A 15,196-nucleotide genomic window follows, 5' to 3' on the forward strand; every position below is an offset into this window, starting at 1 on the left:
ACAGTTTTTGCAACAGAAACTTGGAAGAAGAGAAAATATGCCAGAGTTATATTTCCCAAACAAAATTTACATGATGCAGGATCTCCAGTTTCCGATCTTATTAGCATAAGATATTGATAATAATCAAACACATCTCCTTCAATAATTGAAGCTCAATTTGTTTCCTTTCTTGTACTGAAATAATTTTCTCTGTTTGGATTTCAACTTTCACAAAGAAGTAAATTGACACAGAGCAATTTTTCTTTATTGCACTTTGCACAATATTTCTGATCATTGTGTAAAATGTTTAATTTTGTATGTATTAATGCATATTATTAGATCATCATCACGTTTCTCTTATAATTTTTGCATCACATAAAAAAGTAGAGATTCATCTTTATGAGAAAAAAATCTTGCCTTGTAATGGTAATTCTGATCACAGAATACTTTCTTTGAGCTATTTGCTAGCATGGTCATAATGTAGAGCATTGTATGATTTACAATTTCAAAAATTGATCTTGGAATAAGAATGCATATCTATACATCACATGCAATCCAGACTTTAGGAGTAGAATATTCACTATTCAGGGTGATTCTGAACAATGGGGACGAACTTCAGGAGGTGATTACTGACAGAACAAGGAACAAAATTGTCCATATGAACATATGTCAGTAAGTGCATGTGTTCCAAGATAGATGGCACACCCGCCATCATGCCTGGATTGAATTGGATTCTATTGGATGCTCAATATAGGTATCGGAATGAATTGGTTTCAATCGGAATCTCAACTGAGATCAATTGGAAATGCAGAACAATTTCCAAGTGGTGGATTACATCCAATTTATATGTATTGTAGACTCAATATGTTACAAATTCATTTATTGGTTCAAAGCGTAGGTAGTTTAAATCTTGACCCCACATTTCTTGTGATTTAGAAGTTCATTGGAAAACCAGCACATTTGAACTGAATTTCTTCTGAATTATAATGCATACTACTGAAGTCAGAACTAACTCAACCTTAAAACACCTATTAGTTGGAATAAATTTTTGTGTAGTTTTTGTCTTTTTGAATATGTAATTTCCAATGTTATTCTTATGTATGTGTAATGCAATTGGAAAAATGAGCGATCTTTTGATCACCTTAGTTGACCTCAACACTTTTTCACGTGTTGTGGATCGGATTCTTACTTTAACCTAATATTTTGCTGTTTTCGCATGTATATAGGAAGAACAACATGTCAATTTATGACTGAAACAGTATGTTTTCCAATTTTCTACAAGCGTGTTAAACACAAACAAGCTACAGACTAAAAAAACGTGTTCATATATTTGAATTGTTTTTGTATGTGAAAGCATTCCTAAGTAGCAAATTCTACATGCTTTACCAGAGATTTGTTTTAGTTGCTTTATCTGATTTCTCCATGGCATTTACAGTTGTATACTCGTAGATAAAAATTTTTCATTAGTGTGTGTTTATGTAGCAATCTACTGAAAACAACCAAATACTTTCCAATAGAACACAATTCATTACAATTGACCAATTGGTTCCGATAGTGTGTCTAGAAACTCATATTGGCTATCGGAATCAATTGGAAAAATTTCCAGCTTCAGGCACAGAATTGCAAGTGTAGTACGTGACACAACACGTACGCCACCGAGGAAGACCTGATTGCAATGTATACGAGCTTAGCAGACGTTCCACATTTTCTTTCACCTTCTTTTGCTTTTACGAAATTTCTCAAAACATCAAAAATAGCAAATTTTGAGTATCTGGAAACATGAATTTTGGTCCGTTTGCGAAAATAGCCTGTATTTCTTTCCCCACGTTAGGCAACTAGTGCTTTTACGGGAGACTCCTGCCATGACTATGGGTGGTGCCATCTATCTTGGAAAACACCGAACATATATTCATATGGACATTTTTTGTTCCTTGTCCTGTCAGGAATCACCTCCTGAAGTTTCTTCCCATCGTTCAGAATCTCCCTGTATTTTACACACAACTTATTTATCATTCATCCATCTTATTTCACTCTAAAGTATTCTATAAAATTAAATGGACTTAATTTTCCAGGCCAGATCCAAGCCGTGCTCCTGTATATTCGGAACCAGCGGTGCAAGTGAGTGCTACTCCAAGCTCTCGTCCAGTGCTGAACCAGTACAACAGCTCACAGTTTGGCACTCAGTATGATCCCTACTATGCTCTCTACGATGAGGATGTTGAATTATATCGTGATGTTGGTGAGTAGAATTTTAATTGACTGACTCTAAACAAAGAGAGTAGTCAAATGCAGGGGAAAAGTTTTGAATCATATAACAAAATCAAACTTTATGGTAACCCTTTGTGGACAAGCCTGAAAATACCATCTTTTTTCCAGTTTTTCAGAAAATCGTAGAAATGATGAGTATTATTATTCTTTTGATAGATAAATTAAAATGATGGTGTGATGTGAGCTAATTGTAGAAATTGTTCACATGCTGTACCCATTAGTGGCGGATCCAAGAGCTACAGTTGGGAGCAGTAAATTTCAGTTGGGTACCTCAACTCACCAAGAATCAATTCTAACCTACACTTGCACTGTTTTGTATACGCAACATATAGTACTGTGAACAGGAATCAAGCTGACTCCCATATTATAGAGATTGGCATAGAGTATTGCAAAAATACAGGTCCAGGACTGGAATAGATGATTATTATTGTATGTCATTAATATAATTCCTCCTTTTGCCATGGTAAACTGAACTTAAGAGGTTTGATCCCCTTTAGAGGCATTTTGCACAGTGGTTCAGATCCAAATTAAAACTGTATGCCCAGTTCCGATTTGCCTATCATGAACATAAAGTAGTCTCAAATCAAACTAAAAAAAAAAAAAAAAATCAAACCTGTTAAGAAAAGACACAACACTTGAGTCTTCAAAAATATTAGGCATCCAAAAACTTGGCAGTTGAGAGGCTACATCGCCCCTATTATCCTCCCCATCAATCTGTGCCTGGTATGAAACAATAGTGTATTATACATTCACAACAATGGAAAAGACTCAATAACTTATGGTCCGGTGACCCAAAGCCTGCCTGTATACATGATGTGGTTACTTGGTATCTACACAGTCCAACAGTTAAGCAATGAGACTGATTTTATGTTGTCCCACATGTGCATTCTATCTGTGAAGTAACATGTTCACGATGTAGTGTGGTCTATAATCTACAACCTGGCAACACCTCATGAACTTGTGAAGGGCATGTTGGGAATTATGCCATCATGTCGTGAGGGAGGTGTAAGGGTGTCATCACATAATCACCATGGAGCAGCGAGTGAGCATCAAGTTTCATGAAAGACATTCAGAAAACTGCTTGCGGGAATAAACTTCGCTACAGTCCTCCTACGAAACGATAAATCGCAGAATGGAAGTCACTAAATTTACTAAGAGGCAAGAAAATACAGCTCCAAAAAATCAAAGGTGAAGACAATGTTGTGTTTCTTACAACAGCACAGGAATTATTCATCATGAAATTGTTTCAGAGGGTGAAACTGTAATTGGCTGTTACTATCATAGTGCTCTGAATGATTATGGGTTCCTGTTCCACGATAATGCACGGTGTCAGCAAGCAGCAGTTGTCTAGGTATTACTAGTCCAAAAACAAGTGAGTGTGTTGAATCATCCTCCCTACACTCCAGATTTATTCCCCTGTGATTATTTCCTGTTCCTAAAAGTGAAGCTGCTTCTGAAATTACACACTTTTTACAAGCACAGGAGCATCCAAGAGGTTGTGACGTGCATTCTTCCAGTCAGGCCACATGAAGACTTGCAGATGTCATTTGAATCCCTGGCCAACCGTGCCAATTGCTGTATTGACACAGGAGGAATTTACTTTGAGTAATAAACAGGCAATTTTCAAATATTTTCTTTCCTGTCCATTTTATAATGATTGTCTCATTACTTAATTGTTAGACTGTGTATTTACTTATCTACATTGTTGTTAAATCAATGTGACTTAATAGTGTTGTTAAATCTCATGATGGAATAAAATTATTTTATATAACATATGTCCAATTTCTTGCACAGACTATTCACAATACAGTGGCGGCCAGAACACATACAGTGGACAAAGGCAGCAACAGCCTCAACAGCCTCAACAGCCCCAACAGCAACAGAATACTTACACTGGAGGAAGAGCCAACACCTTCTCACAACCATCTTACAGGCCAGAGGTTCAAAACGTGTATACCCAGTCTGTTGGATCACAAGATTACAATGACTACAATTCACAGGTGAGTTTTAAACATTACTGCACTGAGTTAAACATGACAAACATTTTCAGTCAGGGGAACATTGCTGTCGTTATGAAATCATCAAAGAAAAATTTCTATAAGTACCGTATTTGTCAGCATATAAGATGCTGTCAAATGCTTCCAAGGGTTCATTCACATCAACAGCATGCACATTGAACACTGCTGTACTGGCATAAACTCAAAGTTTTTGCATGTCCTACTACTAGTTGTTGTTATATCAGCACTATGTTTCCACCTGGTGGTGAAAATTTAAACTAATAATTTTAATCAGCATTCACTTTTCGATGGCTTCCATAGTCTCTATACAAAGTTTCACTGCAATTTCTTGCTTCAAATGGGCTCCCAAGAGCTCCGAGTGGAGAAAAATTAAATTCTAAATGCCACATTTCCACCTGGTGATGAAAATTTGATTTTTTAAAATTTCACCAGCATTCCCTTCCCCATAGTCTTTATAGCTTCTATACCAAGTTTCACTACAATCAGTTGCTTCGAAAAGGCTCTGAGTAGGAAAATTTTAATTCTAAGTGCCACATTTGTGACGTTCCTTTCTGGTGTTCGCTACTGGATCACTATGTCACAGTAGCTACCCAATTTTCCTGTGCGGCAGAGTTATGAGACTCTCCTTAATGTTATGCTACACTGAGCATTCTCAGGATGTAACGATTTGAAAAAGAAATAGTTTCTTGCCACTTTACAAATTTAAAATCACATTTTACCTTTAAACAATCACTGCAAAATAACAACAATATTCATAAAGACAATCACATTTCAATTAAGCTGCGGCTTTTCCTTTATGACAGTGTTTTTCACAAAATTAACATCATCTCACGCAACTCAACTTACTTTTTCCTTTTCACGCACTGTTGTCCCGGCAACGGAATCAATAAAAGATTGGACAGTTCTACAAATGTTTATAAACCGGAAATGACTTCTGCTTCCGATATTGCATGTAACAAATATATACAGCAAAAATTACAAATTTAAATCAACACAAACAACAGTATTGAAACTAACAAATAAATCATACAGATTTCTGTGAAATTAACAGAAAACAAATAAAATATTACATATAGCCAAAATAAACAAGGCGTATCACATTTACACCTGGTAGTGAATATTTTGCCTTTATCATTCAAATATTTTATTAATTTATAAGATGAATTTGCATATAAATTGTAAAGGTAAAGTGCTCCCCTGTGCTTAGCACCATGTCATGAAGGCATATAGGGGGTGTGGGGTTAACGCCCCACACTTTCTTGATCCTGTGATGAGTGGGGGTGATGTGAATTTGCATACATTTTTATAATCTGTTCATTAAAATATTATTTCAACATTTCAGGATGAGCAGCTGCAATATCGTCAACAACAATCTACACGTGCACCACCTCGGTAAGTACATGAGACCTTTTATTTACAATATACAATGTATTTATTTACACTGTAACTATAAACTTTGGCTCTGGGTGATGAACATTTCTGTACATAAAATTGTTATATTTTTCCATGCATAACAGCAATGGTTATCTCTTTGTGAATATTTGCTCAAACCCAGATTTTTTTAATTTTCTTTCTTTAATCTGTATAGTTCTGTGGCATTGTTTCCTTGACTTTTCAAAATCTAATTTCTTGTTACTTCTAAATCCAAATGAGAGATAGATGCCATATGTAAGATTATCAAAGGATAATTTCACATTGTGTATATATACATATATACAAGGGCTGGATAAAAGTAGTGGCTATAATTCATGCGAGGCTTTATTGGCAGAGTATACATTACATTGCTTCAATGTAATTGCTTTCCATGTCGACCACCTTCTTCTACACTTGTGGAACATGTCGTACATAGTCAGCTCACCCATTTCTTTTAATGTCTTGCAGTGACTGCTCTATGGCACAGATGATGGATTCTTTTGTGTTGTAATGCTTCCCGGAAAGTGATTCTTCCATTTTTGTAAAGAGATCGTTATAGCACGGATTCATGCCGGGTGAATACGGCGTGTGTTCCAATGCCAGTTACGTCAAAGCATTGGCAGTGTGAACAACATCCCGGCATCCTTGCCTTCACGAAACTCTTTCATCCATCATGCAACTGTACAATAAGGCAACACAGCATGCCTCACACAGTCACTGACAAGAATCTTGTGTACTCCGACCACATGCCACTTCAATTTCGATCCACACACATTGTTCCTATTTGATGAACATATTGTTGGCAAGCTTGTAGTCTCCTCCTCCTCCCACCTCACACACTCGCTCATTGAACCTTCCGTTATCAGCCACAGTCCCATGGGTCACAGACATGTGACTCACATGTGACAGCAGTGTTGCCACTACCTTTTTGTCCAGCCCTTGTATTTATCAACACACACAATTAGTATAATTTAGAACAAGAGCTTTTGGAGTGGTGGTGTAAAGATTTTACAGCTGTATTATATGAAGAAATGGCTATTAATAGCTTCATGGTATGGTAAGAAGAAAAATAGTTAACAGATGAAGGCTTCTCAAATTGCCATTCATTCATTCATGTAAATATAGCTGATTTACAATAATTTGCTTTATGTTCACACCATTTTAAGCATGCATAATATTAATATGAACAAACTACCTCTTGACGGATATTTACAGTAGAATATGGCTGAGTTGGGAATAAATATGAAGTTGTTTCCATGTAAATATATTGACATCTAGAGTCACCTGGACAGCTCATATTTCATCTTGTGTGCCAGGTGGTCAAAATTCAAGTTCCCCTACCCAGAGCCCTCTGACTCTGTTCAAAGCATCAAATTGCAGTGAAACTTGGTAACAAGGATATGGAGACAATGGGGAAGTGAATGCTGACGAAAAAATATAGTTAAAATATTCATCACCAGGTGGAAAGTGGCGCTGAAATCTTGTGGACAGTGAACAATGTCCTGGGAAACTCTTTGTATGACCATTGTCTTATGCTTCCAAAGGGTCATTCATGTTCATGGTATGCATATTGAACTGCTATACTGATGAACTAAATATAAGGTTTTGCATGTCCAACTTCTGGCTGTTTTTGTTTCAGCGCCACATTTCCACCTGCTGGTGAAAATTTCAAGTATTTTTCTTTTTCATTAGCATTCACTTCCCCATGGTCTCTGTAGCCCCTATATAAAAGTTACACTCAATCCGACGCTTCAAATGGACTCCAGAGGGCTCTGGGTAAGGGAACTTGAATTATAACCACCTCACATTATAAATTTTACAAAAACTACCGAAAAATCAATCACATGTACAATGAAAGAGATTTGAATAAGCGTTCTTGGATTACCAGCCAGGTTCAGTCGGTGTTAGCTTCTAACGTTTTGATAGCATGTGTTGGAAGTAAATGACAACTTAACCTGACTGGTAACGTGAGAACACTTGTTCGAATCACGTCACTAGGAAACCTGCAGTTCCTACTTAATGGAAAAGATGATTGACACAACAAACTTTTACTTCTAAGCAAGAGACAGCTTACCAAGATATAGTTAAATGCATCTTCTGTTTTCTCCCTAACAGAAATAGGAATAGAGCAAGAGGCCCTTCGTCAGTGACAACCACTCACTCCACTCCCTACACCACCACTTCAACTTACGCCCCCGAGTCACCCACCCCGAGGCGGGTTCCTTCCCCAACCAGGCAAACCATACGTGTCACCACCACCGCCCTTCCTGCCAGAAACGAATCCTTTGCCTACCTTACCAGAAACTCTGAATCCATCCCCAGAGGAAGGGTTGTTTACCAAAACAATAAGTCCACACAGAGCAGTTCACCCCTAGCGGCTGCATCTCGCTCTAGGGGTGGAGCTAGCCAGAGTTCAAGCAATTCCCGTTCCAAGATTTGCTCTGAAACAGATTCTTACGGTGGTTGTGGTCGTTCAAACAAACCACAAGTAAGGTACGTTTATCACAATGACTTTAAAAGATATTTTGGTGCAATCAGTGTTGAAGCACCTATTAACTGTGTGGATTATACCAGGTGGTCATAATTACAGCTCTTCTACTCAGATACCTCAGTAGCCAGTTTGAAGCATCGGATTGCGATGAAATTTGGCGTAGAGGCTGAGGAGACCATGGAGAACTGATGATTGCTGCTGAAAAAAAATAGTTCAAATTTTCACCACCAGGTGGTAATGTGGCACTTAGAATTGAAGTTCCCCAACTCAGAGCCCGTTTGAAGTATAGGATTGTGTGAAACTTGTTATAGATGCTATGGAGACCATGGCGGAAGCGAGTGCTGATGAAAATATATTTAAAATTTAATCACCAGGTGGAAATGTGTCACTGAAATCTGGTTCACAGTGAACAAGATGCTGGGAAACACTTTGCGTGACCATTGATGAAGCTATCTTATACCTGCAAAAGAGTATTCATATTGACAGTGCGTATAATGAACACTGCTGTACTGACATAAATTCGAAATAAAGTTTTGCATGTTCAAATTTTGATTGTTGTTATTTCAGTGCCAAATTTGCACCTGGTGGTGAAATTTTAACATTTTATTTTTCATCACCATTTGCTTCCTCATAGTCTCTCTACCAAGTTTCACCACAATCCCTTGCTTCGAACGGCCTCCACAGGGCTCCAAGTAAGGGAAATTTAATTGTAAGCACCATATTTCCACCTGGCGGTGAAAATTTGAAATCTTTCAACATCGCATTTGCTTCTCCATGTTCTTCATGGCCTCTATAGTTAGTTTCACCACAAGCCAATGCTTCGAACAGACTTCACAGGGCTCGGAGTGGGAGAACTTTAGTTGTTGCCACCCTGAGATAAAAACTTTTAATGAAAATACACATTTATTAAAAAGAATACATGCTAGAGAAACACACACTTGCACACATGTACAGCCAGGTATACATATACACATGTAAAAAAATGCACTGTGACTGGATTTCATGTAATTATAGTGACATTATAGCATAAGTCATGTGAAGGCTCTATAATTAATTGTAAACCTAGACACCTGCAGAAGAAAATAGGAAACACAATATTATAATGTCATCAGTCAAAATGGAATTCCATCATATGGAGTTGCAAAGAATATATTTCATGAGCTGGAATGATTCAAATAAAGAATTAGAAGTTCATCTCCATTACGTCTATAAATGCTTGATATATTGGCACTTCATCACGTGGCAAATGTCTACCTCATAATCCAATTAAACCCAGCATTGCCTGTCTGCCAAAGTGGTACTGCATTGTTGCAATTCTGATAACTCTCAATATAGGTCTACGTTTACGTAGTTTCAGATGATGATTGACTTAATTATTGCACATTCCAAAATGTAATACCATTTCTCTACCATACTGCCTGACAGGAACTCCCCTAACAACTGAAAAGTGCCTGCAAAACTTGGAATCTTTCTCTTTCAACGACCACGTACTGTATTACCCTACTCCTTTTTGTTGTGATGTAGAAAACCCATGGCAGAACAGCCCACAAGGGTCAGTGCATACATACCGACTGCAAGCCTCATTTCCACCAGAGGTGGGAGATCATCCAATCAGATGATGACAAACCCCCGGTCATTGTTGTGAGTTTTCTATGACTGGGTTACACTACTCATTTGTAGCTCCCCCAATTTATTCACGATGGTGGGTCGCCGCTGGTCCCATACACAGGCCGAAATCTCAGGCGAAATTGTTACGCTTTCCCCAGGAGACACAAACCTCCACACGTCCCATAGTTGAACCCCAAAGTTTGCACCTTAGACTGCATGGCCTGTACATGTTGGCAGATTTTTAGCATTTCCAAACTAATTTCAAAGGATCACAAAAAATATTATTAATGAAGTCTATTAATGTGTAACAAAACAGCTAGATAGAAAATATGCTTTGATCGGAGTTTATTTTAAGTTCACTTGAAATAAAGGCTAACAGGGACTGGACCTACAGTCTACAGTGGGATCCAAACCAGTGTGTGCCTCCACCAGGTATTGAACTGTGGGACCTCTTGATTACAAGATGACATTACCACTACGCCATGAGGGTGGCCTACAGAAAATATGCAAAGTTATCAACTTCATTGGGAAGATATTATTTTCTTTAACCTCATAAGTAATATTATTTTAAACCTTATTTCTGTGTGGGAGGTGTTGAAACATGTTGTCACATCAAAAAAGCATTATACTATAGCAAACGAAATAGTTGATAATTTTGTGTGATGTATGTACATCCCACACTATGGCCAAGTGGTCTAAGGCGTCATGCTTTGGGCTCTGACTTCGGGATGCATGCAAGTTCGAGTCTCCTGGGGGAAGCATAACAACTTATCTCCTGGGATTTTGGTCAGTGCATGGGAAACACCATCGTGAGGAAATTGGGGAGCTTCAAATGAGTTTAACCCGGTCATGAAAACCCACAACAACGACTGGGGGTTCGTCGTGCTGACCACACGTCACCCCGTAACTGGTTGGATGTTCTCCCCCCTTAGAGGGTGGGAATGAGGCCGGTTGTTGGTAGGTAGGCCCTGTCCTCATGAGCTGTTATGCCATGGGTTATTATTTATGTATGTAAGTATGAGCATGTGTTTGTTCAAACACATCCATATGTACATATTTCTGTACACATACATATTACAGCAAGTAGACCTGAGCATAGAGTTTGCAGTTTGCTGACTTTGTACTTAACATATGTAAATATTTCTAGTTTAAATTATGCTGTGTAGCATTCTACATTTATCAAGTTTTTGCATTTTTTGTGATGTCCATGTTAATATCGAAAACCATATACAAGCTAACATCAGAAAGAATAAATTATTTCTAATGTTATTAATTACACTGAACATAAAGTGATAGTAAACATATTTAAAAGAAGTTTGAATATTTCAGTTTAATTTGCATAATCACATTAAATAAACTTCATAATTACATGAAATCCAGTTACCATTTTGGCCACCAAAGCAGGTAATAATTTATGTGGTTCCATAAAATAGGTATTAACAATTTAGGAAAATATTAATTATTTTTTGAAAGCAAACACTTTTGTGAAAATCAGTTTCGGTAGCTCTGATAGGTACCAAGAAATTACAAATATTACTGACAGTAAATGAAAATTACTGCATCAAAATATTACTAAAGAGGCAGCCATACATTTGCCCAAATACAAAGTATATTTTCATAAAATAAACCATTCATTTCATACACACTTAAAAAAAAAGTATAAGAAGAAAGGAAATAGCAATGTTAAATTTAGAATATATTTAAAGAGAATATATCTAGTGATTCATTGCATATATTTTGTAAGGGTTAATTTTTAAAACTAGTAAATGCAAATATTTAATACTTAAATGTTGATGAATCATTGACACTACTAAAGCAGTTTTATGTACATTACTACTTAATGCATGAAATATTAATGAGGAACTCTACTTTTCATCAACTGGATCTAACATCCTTGTTTCCTATTCAATAAATATTTAATTCTTCATCTATTTTACACTAATTTCCTTGCCAGGACAGTTGTTTTAATACAAATTTTGGCAATCTTAACTACATGTAAGCTATTCAATTAAAAATAACAATACAATATCAATTAGTTTATATATAATTATGAATAGACTTACAAATTATATTAAGATATAATTTAAACATTTATATTATTATTATTTCTTATATATTTCTAGATACATAAAATTGTCTTTCAGAGAGAAAACCAAGTGAAACTATATTAATTAAAGAACGTAATTTTGGTTCTGCTTACATAAATATCAGTCAATAATACAAGTTTTAAGTAACAGCAGGAAATGATGAAGAAGAACACAGTCACATTCAAGAATGGTGCTCAAAATACAAGGACTGGATAAAAAGTAGTGGCAACACTGCTATAATTTGTGCCAGGCTTTATTGGCAGAGGATACATCAGTTATATTGCTTCAATGTAATCCCCCCCTACCATGTTGACCATATTCTGTTACACTTGTGGAAGGCGTTGTACACCGTCAGCGTCCATTTTTGTTGATATCTTGCAGTGACTGTCCTATGGCACGGATGATTGCTTCTCTTGTGTAGTAATCCTACCTGTGAAGTGGTTCTTTCATTTTTGTTAAGAGATCATAATTGCATGGGTGAAAATGGCAGGTATTCCACTACCTCCCATCGCCAGTTACGCAAGACCCTGCAACAGCATTATCAGTGTGACATCTTGCATTGGCCTGCAGCAAGTACCATCGCTTTCTCCCGAGTGTGAGACGAAGATGGTGTTCCAAGAAATTGAAGTAGTAGACTGATTAGCCTGTGACGTACAGCAAGGTGCAGTATGCTTTGGAGTAACACAATTCCATATACATAAATTGTTGGGGAGCTTGCACTCTCCTCGTGTACCTCTTCAAGGCACTGCAGTATTTGAATAACACACAGCCGTTCCCACTCACAACACTTGCTCGTCTAACCTTCCGTTAACATCCGTGGCAACCCCATTGCTCACATACTCACGACTCACGTCTTACCACTACTTTTTATCTAGCCCTTGTAACAAACACAACACACTGATTTTGAAGTAGAATACAGACCGTTAATATCAATGGAACTCACATAATATTTTTACCTGGTTGATTTGCATTACTTCATATATACAAAATAATTATACAAGTGAATAAAAATGTCCAATAATATATAATGAGTGGTTTACTCAATTTCAATATCAAAGTTTGCTAAGTTTGTAAATACATCATTATGCACTTGCATAATAAAAGATTTTATTTTTAGAGTAGCTACTATATTTATTTTTTCTTAACTTCCTTGTAAATAATTCAAAGTAACTGTACTTCAATCTAAGCTGAATTTTAACGAAAACAATAAATAATTATTTTCTGACTGCATAATTTTTTCACACTCTGAAACTATAACTTTAAAAGAAACTTTTGCTTTCCATGGACAGAGTTAGGCCTACAACGGCTTCCCCTGAAAGCCAATCCACTACAGTATACTCCAGGTATGGTTGATACTTTCCAAATAGATGCTTTGTACGAGACTCTAACAATATTGCATCGCTTCATCTTTCTTACTCACTTTCTTGTAGGTACTTTTCTGTGTTAGAGCAAAAGATAAAATAAAATAAAGCAAATACTCAAAAATACACACAACGTATCTAAAAAAAATAAAGTAACAAGATAAACAACTTCTGTTTGCGATGTAGAATACGAATTCCTAAAATATTACATATGCCCATAATTTAATGCAATAACATCTATTTATTAAGGCTCAGCTGGACTTTTGGCTGATGCCAGCGAAGGAGTTTTTTGAAATTTCCTCTTTTTTCGAAAAATTGCTATGATATTCCGAATTCTGGAAAATTACATCTGGTTAGAATTGCTTCAGAGCATTTCTGAGAATCTTCGTGTTTTTTTTTATTTTATACTTTCATTACTTCGTAAATCTACATTGATAATATGTAGGCAACAACAGGAGCAAACCAGACGAAGATTCACATGAATGCTCTAGAACATCATTTCTCAACCTATGGGGCAGGACTCAATGCTGGGTCCCAAGGGGAGTTTGGTGGGTCGTGAAGTCGGGCTTGAAAATTTATTTACTGTGTCTTAAAAACCTATTACATTTAATTATGAAGATATATTGTTCTAACAATTTAAATTCAACCCGTGTTGTATTTAGTATAAACTCTACATTTCTGTTATTCACACTCTATCATTGTTTATTAGCGGCATATCTCTGATGTTTAACTCAAGGGAATTGGATATCTGTCGTTTTCGTTTCAGTCGCAGCAACGGGTTCTTAATTATCTGTTGTATCTCACATGCATGTTGACTTAAGATGTCACTTGATATGTCCGACAGCCTGTGTGTATGCATTTGCCAAAAGGTGTCAACTGTCATAATTTCACATTGCTATCGAGACTGCTTGGATTACAAAACTGGGTGCACACCCCGACAAGTAATTCTGCTCATGGGTCCCATGGAGTGTAATATCCTTCAAGGTGGATCCCCAACTGAAAAAAGGTTGAGAACCAGTGCTCTAGAAGGAATTGTAAGCAATGTAATTTTTCAGAGTTTGGAATATCATAGGGGTTTTTCAAAAGGAGATGAACTTTTGAAAACGACTTCATGTAAGGATAATCACAAAGAACATCCATGCCTTGGCTGCGATTCGAACCTGGGAACTTCAGTGCCAAGCTTGAATGTTGACGGTTGGCATCGGCCAAAGGCCCAACAGAGCCTTAACTTAAAAGGGTACTGATTCAGCAAGAGTTGTGTTGAAGTTGATTTAAAGAATGTACATTCTTGGAGTTGCATTTGCTTCCTTCATATCTATAGTCAAAATTTCTGAAATTTGCATGTATTTCAAGTATTCTAATATATATGATCAGCGCATGTTTAATTTTCACAAAATTGCACTTTGTAGAAAACTTTCTTCTAAATAGTCTATCCTTTCTCTATATGCACTATTTATGTCAGAATAGACAATAAATTACTCTTAGTAATGTAAACAACACTAGTTCTATTGCGTGACTATATTGTAAATGATATTAGAGATTAATGCTGAACACATGCTAATTTGTAAGTTGAATTCATCATAGAGTACACACTGCCTCGTTTTCTCATCATTATAACTACTTCATTATCATTCATGTATGTTCAGTGTCTCTCAAAAGTTTTAGGACAACGATATTTTAAACTAGGCAACCCAATTTACACAATGCGTTGGTGGGTTGCGTGTAGAGTTAGGCTCAATTTCAGAGTTGCCACATGCACAATAGATATTTATGAAATACACGAAATAAATAAATCTAAGTATTATTGTATAAAAGTAGAAAAAATATCAGTATTATTGTAGCAAATGAGAAATACTTTCTGAAAGAAAGAGAAAAATTGGATATTTCTTATAAATATTAAAATTACATTCATGCTTTTAGTGATATAATCGCAGATAAAATCAAAGATTTTACGTGGAAGACTTTTTCTTG

At 36.4% G+C, this 15,196-nt stretch overlaps 1 protein-coding gene across 7 annotated transcripts in view; it reads left to right on the forward strand.

The window, feature by feature from the left end:
* LOC145982200 (uncharacterized) overlaps positions 1–15,196 on the forward strand; it is a 303,625-nt gene that overhangs the window by 254,122 nt on the left and 34,307 nt on the right. For 4 of the 7 annotated variants that reach the window (XM_083115765.1, XM_083115764.1, XM_083115766.1 and 1 more), the window contains 5 exons: positions 2,052–2,218; positions 4,042–4,247; positions 5,608–5,657; positions 7,794–8,171; positions 13,154–13,207. In XM_083115765.1, coding sequence (XP_082971891.1) covers positions 2,052–2,218; positions 4,042–4,247; positions 5,608–5,657; positions 7,794–8,171; positions 13,154–13,207 — 855 coding nt within the window. The remainder of the gene's footprint in view (positions 1–2,051; positions 2,219–4,041; positions 4,248–5,607; positions 5,658–7,793; positions 8,172–13,153; positions 13,208–15,196) is intronic. The other 3 variants (XM_083115769.1, XM_083115770.1, XM_083115768.1) reach the window with 2 other exon arrangements.

The sequence above is a fragment of the Lepisma saccharinum genome, assembly GCF_977018435.1.
Source record: "Lepisma saccharinum chromosome 12 unlocalized genomic scaffold, izLepSacc3.1 SUPER_12_unloc_1, whole genome shotgun sequence".
Taxonomy (NCBI): Eukaryota; Metazoa; Arthropoda; class Insecta; order Zygentoma; family Lepismatidae; genus Lepisma; species Lepisma saccharinum.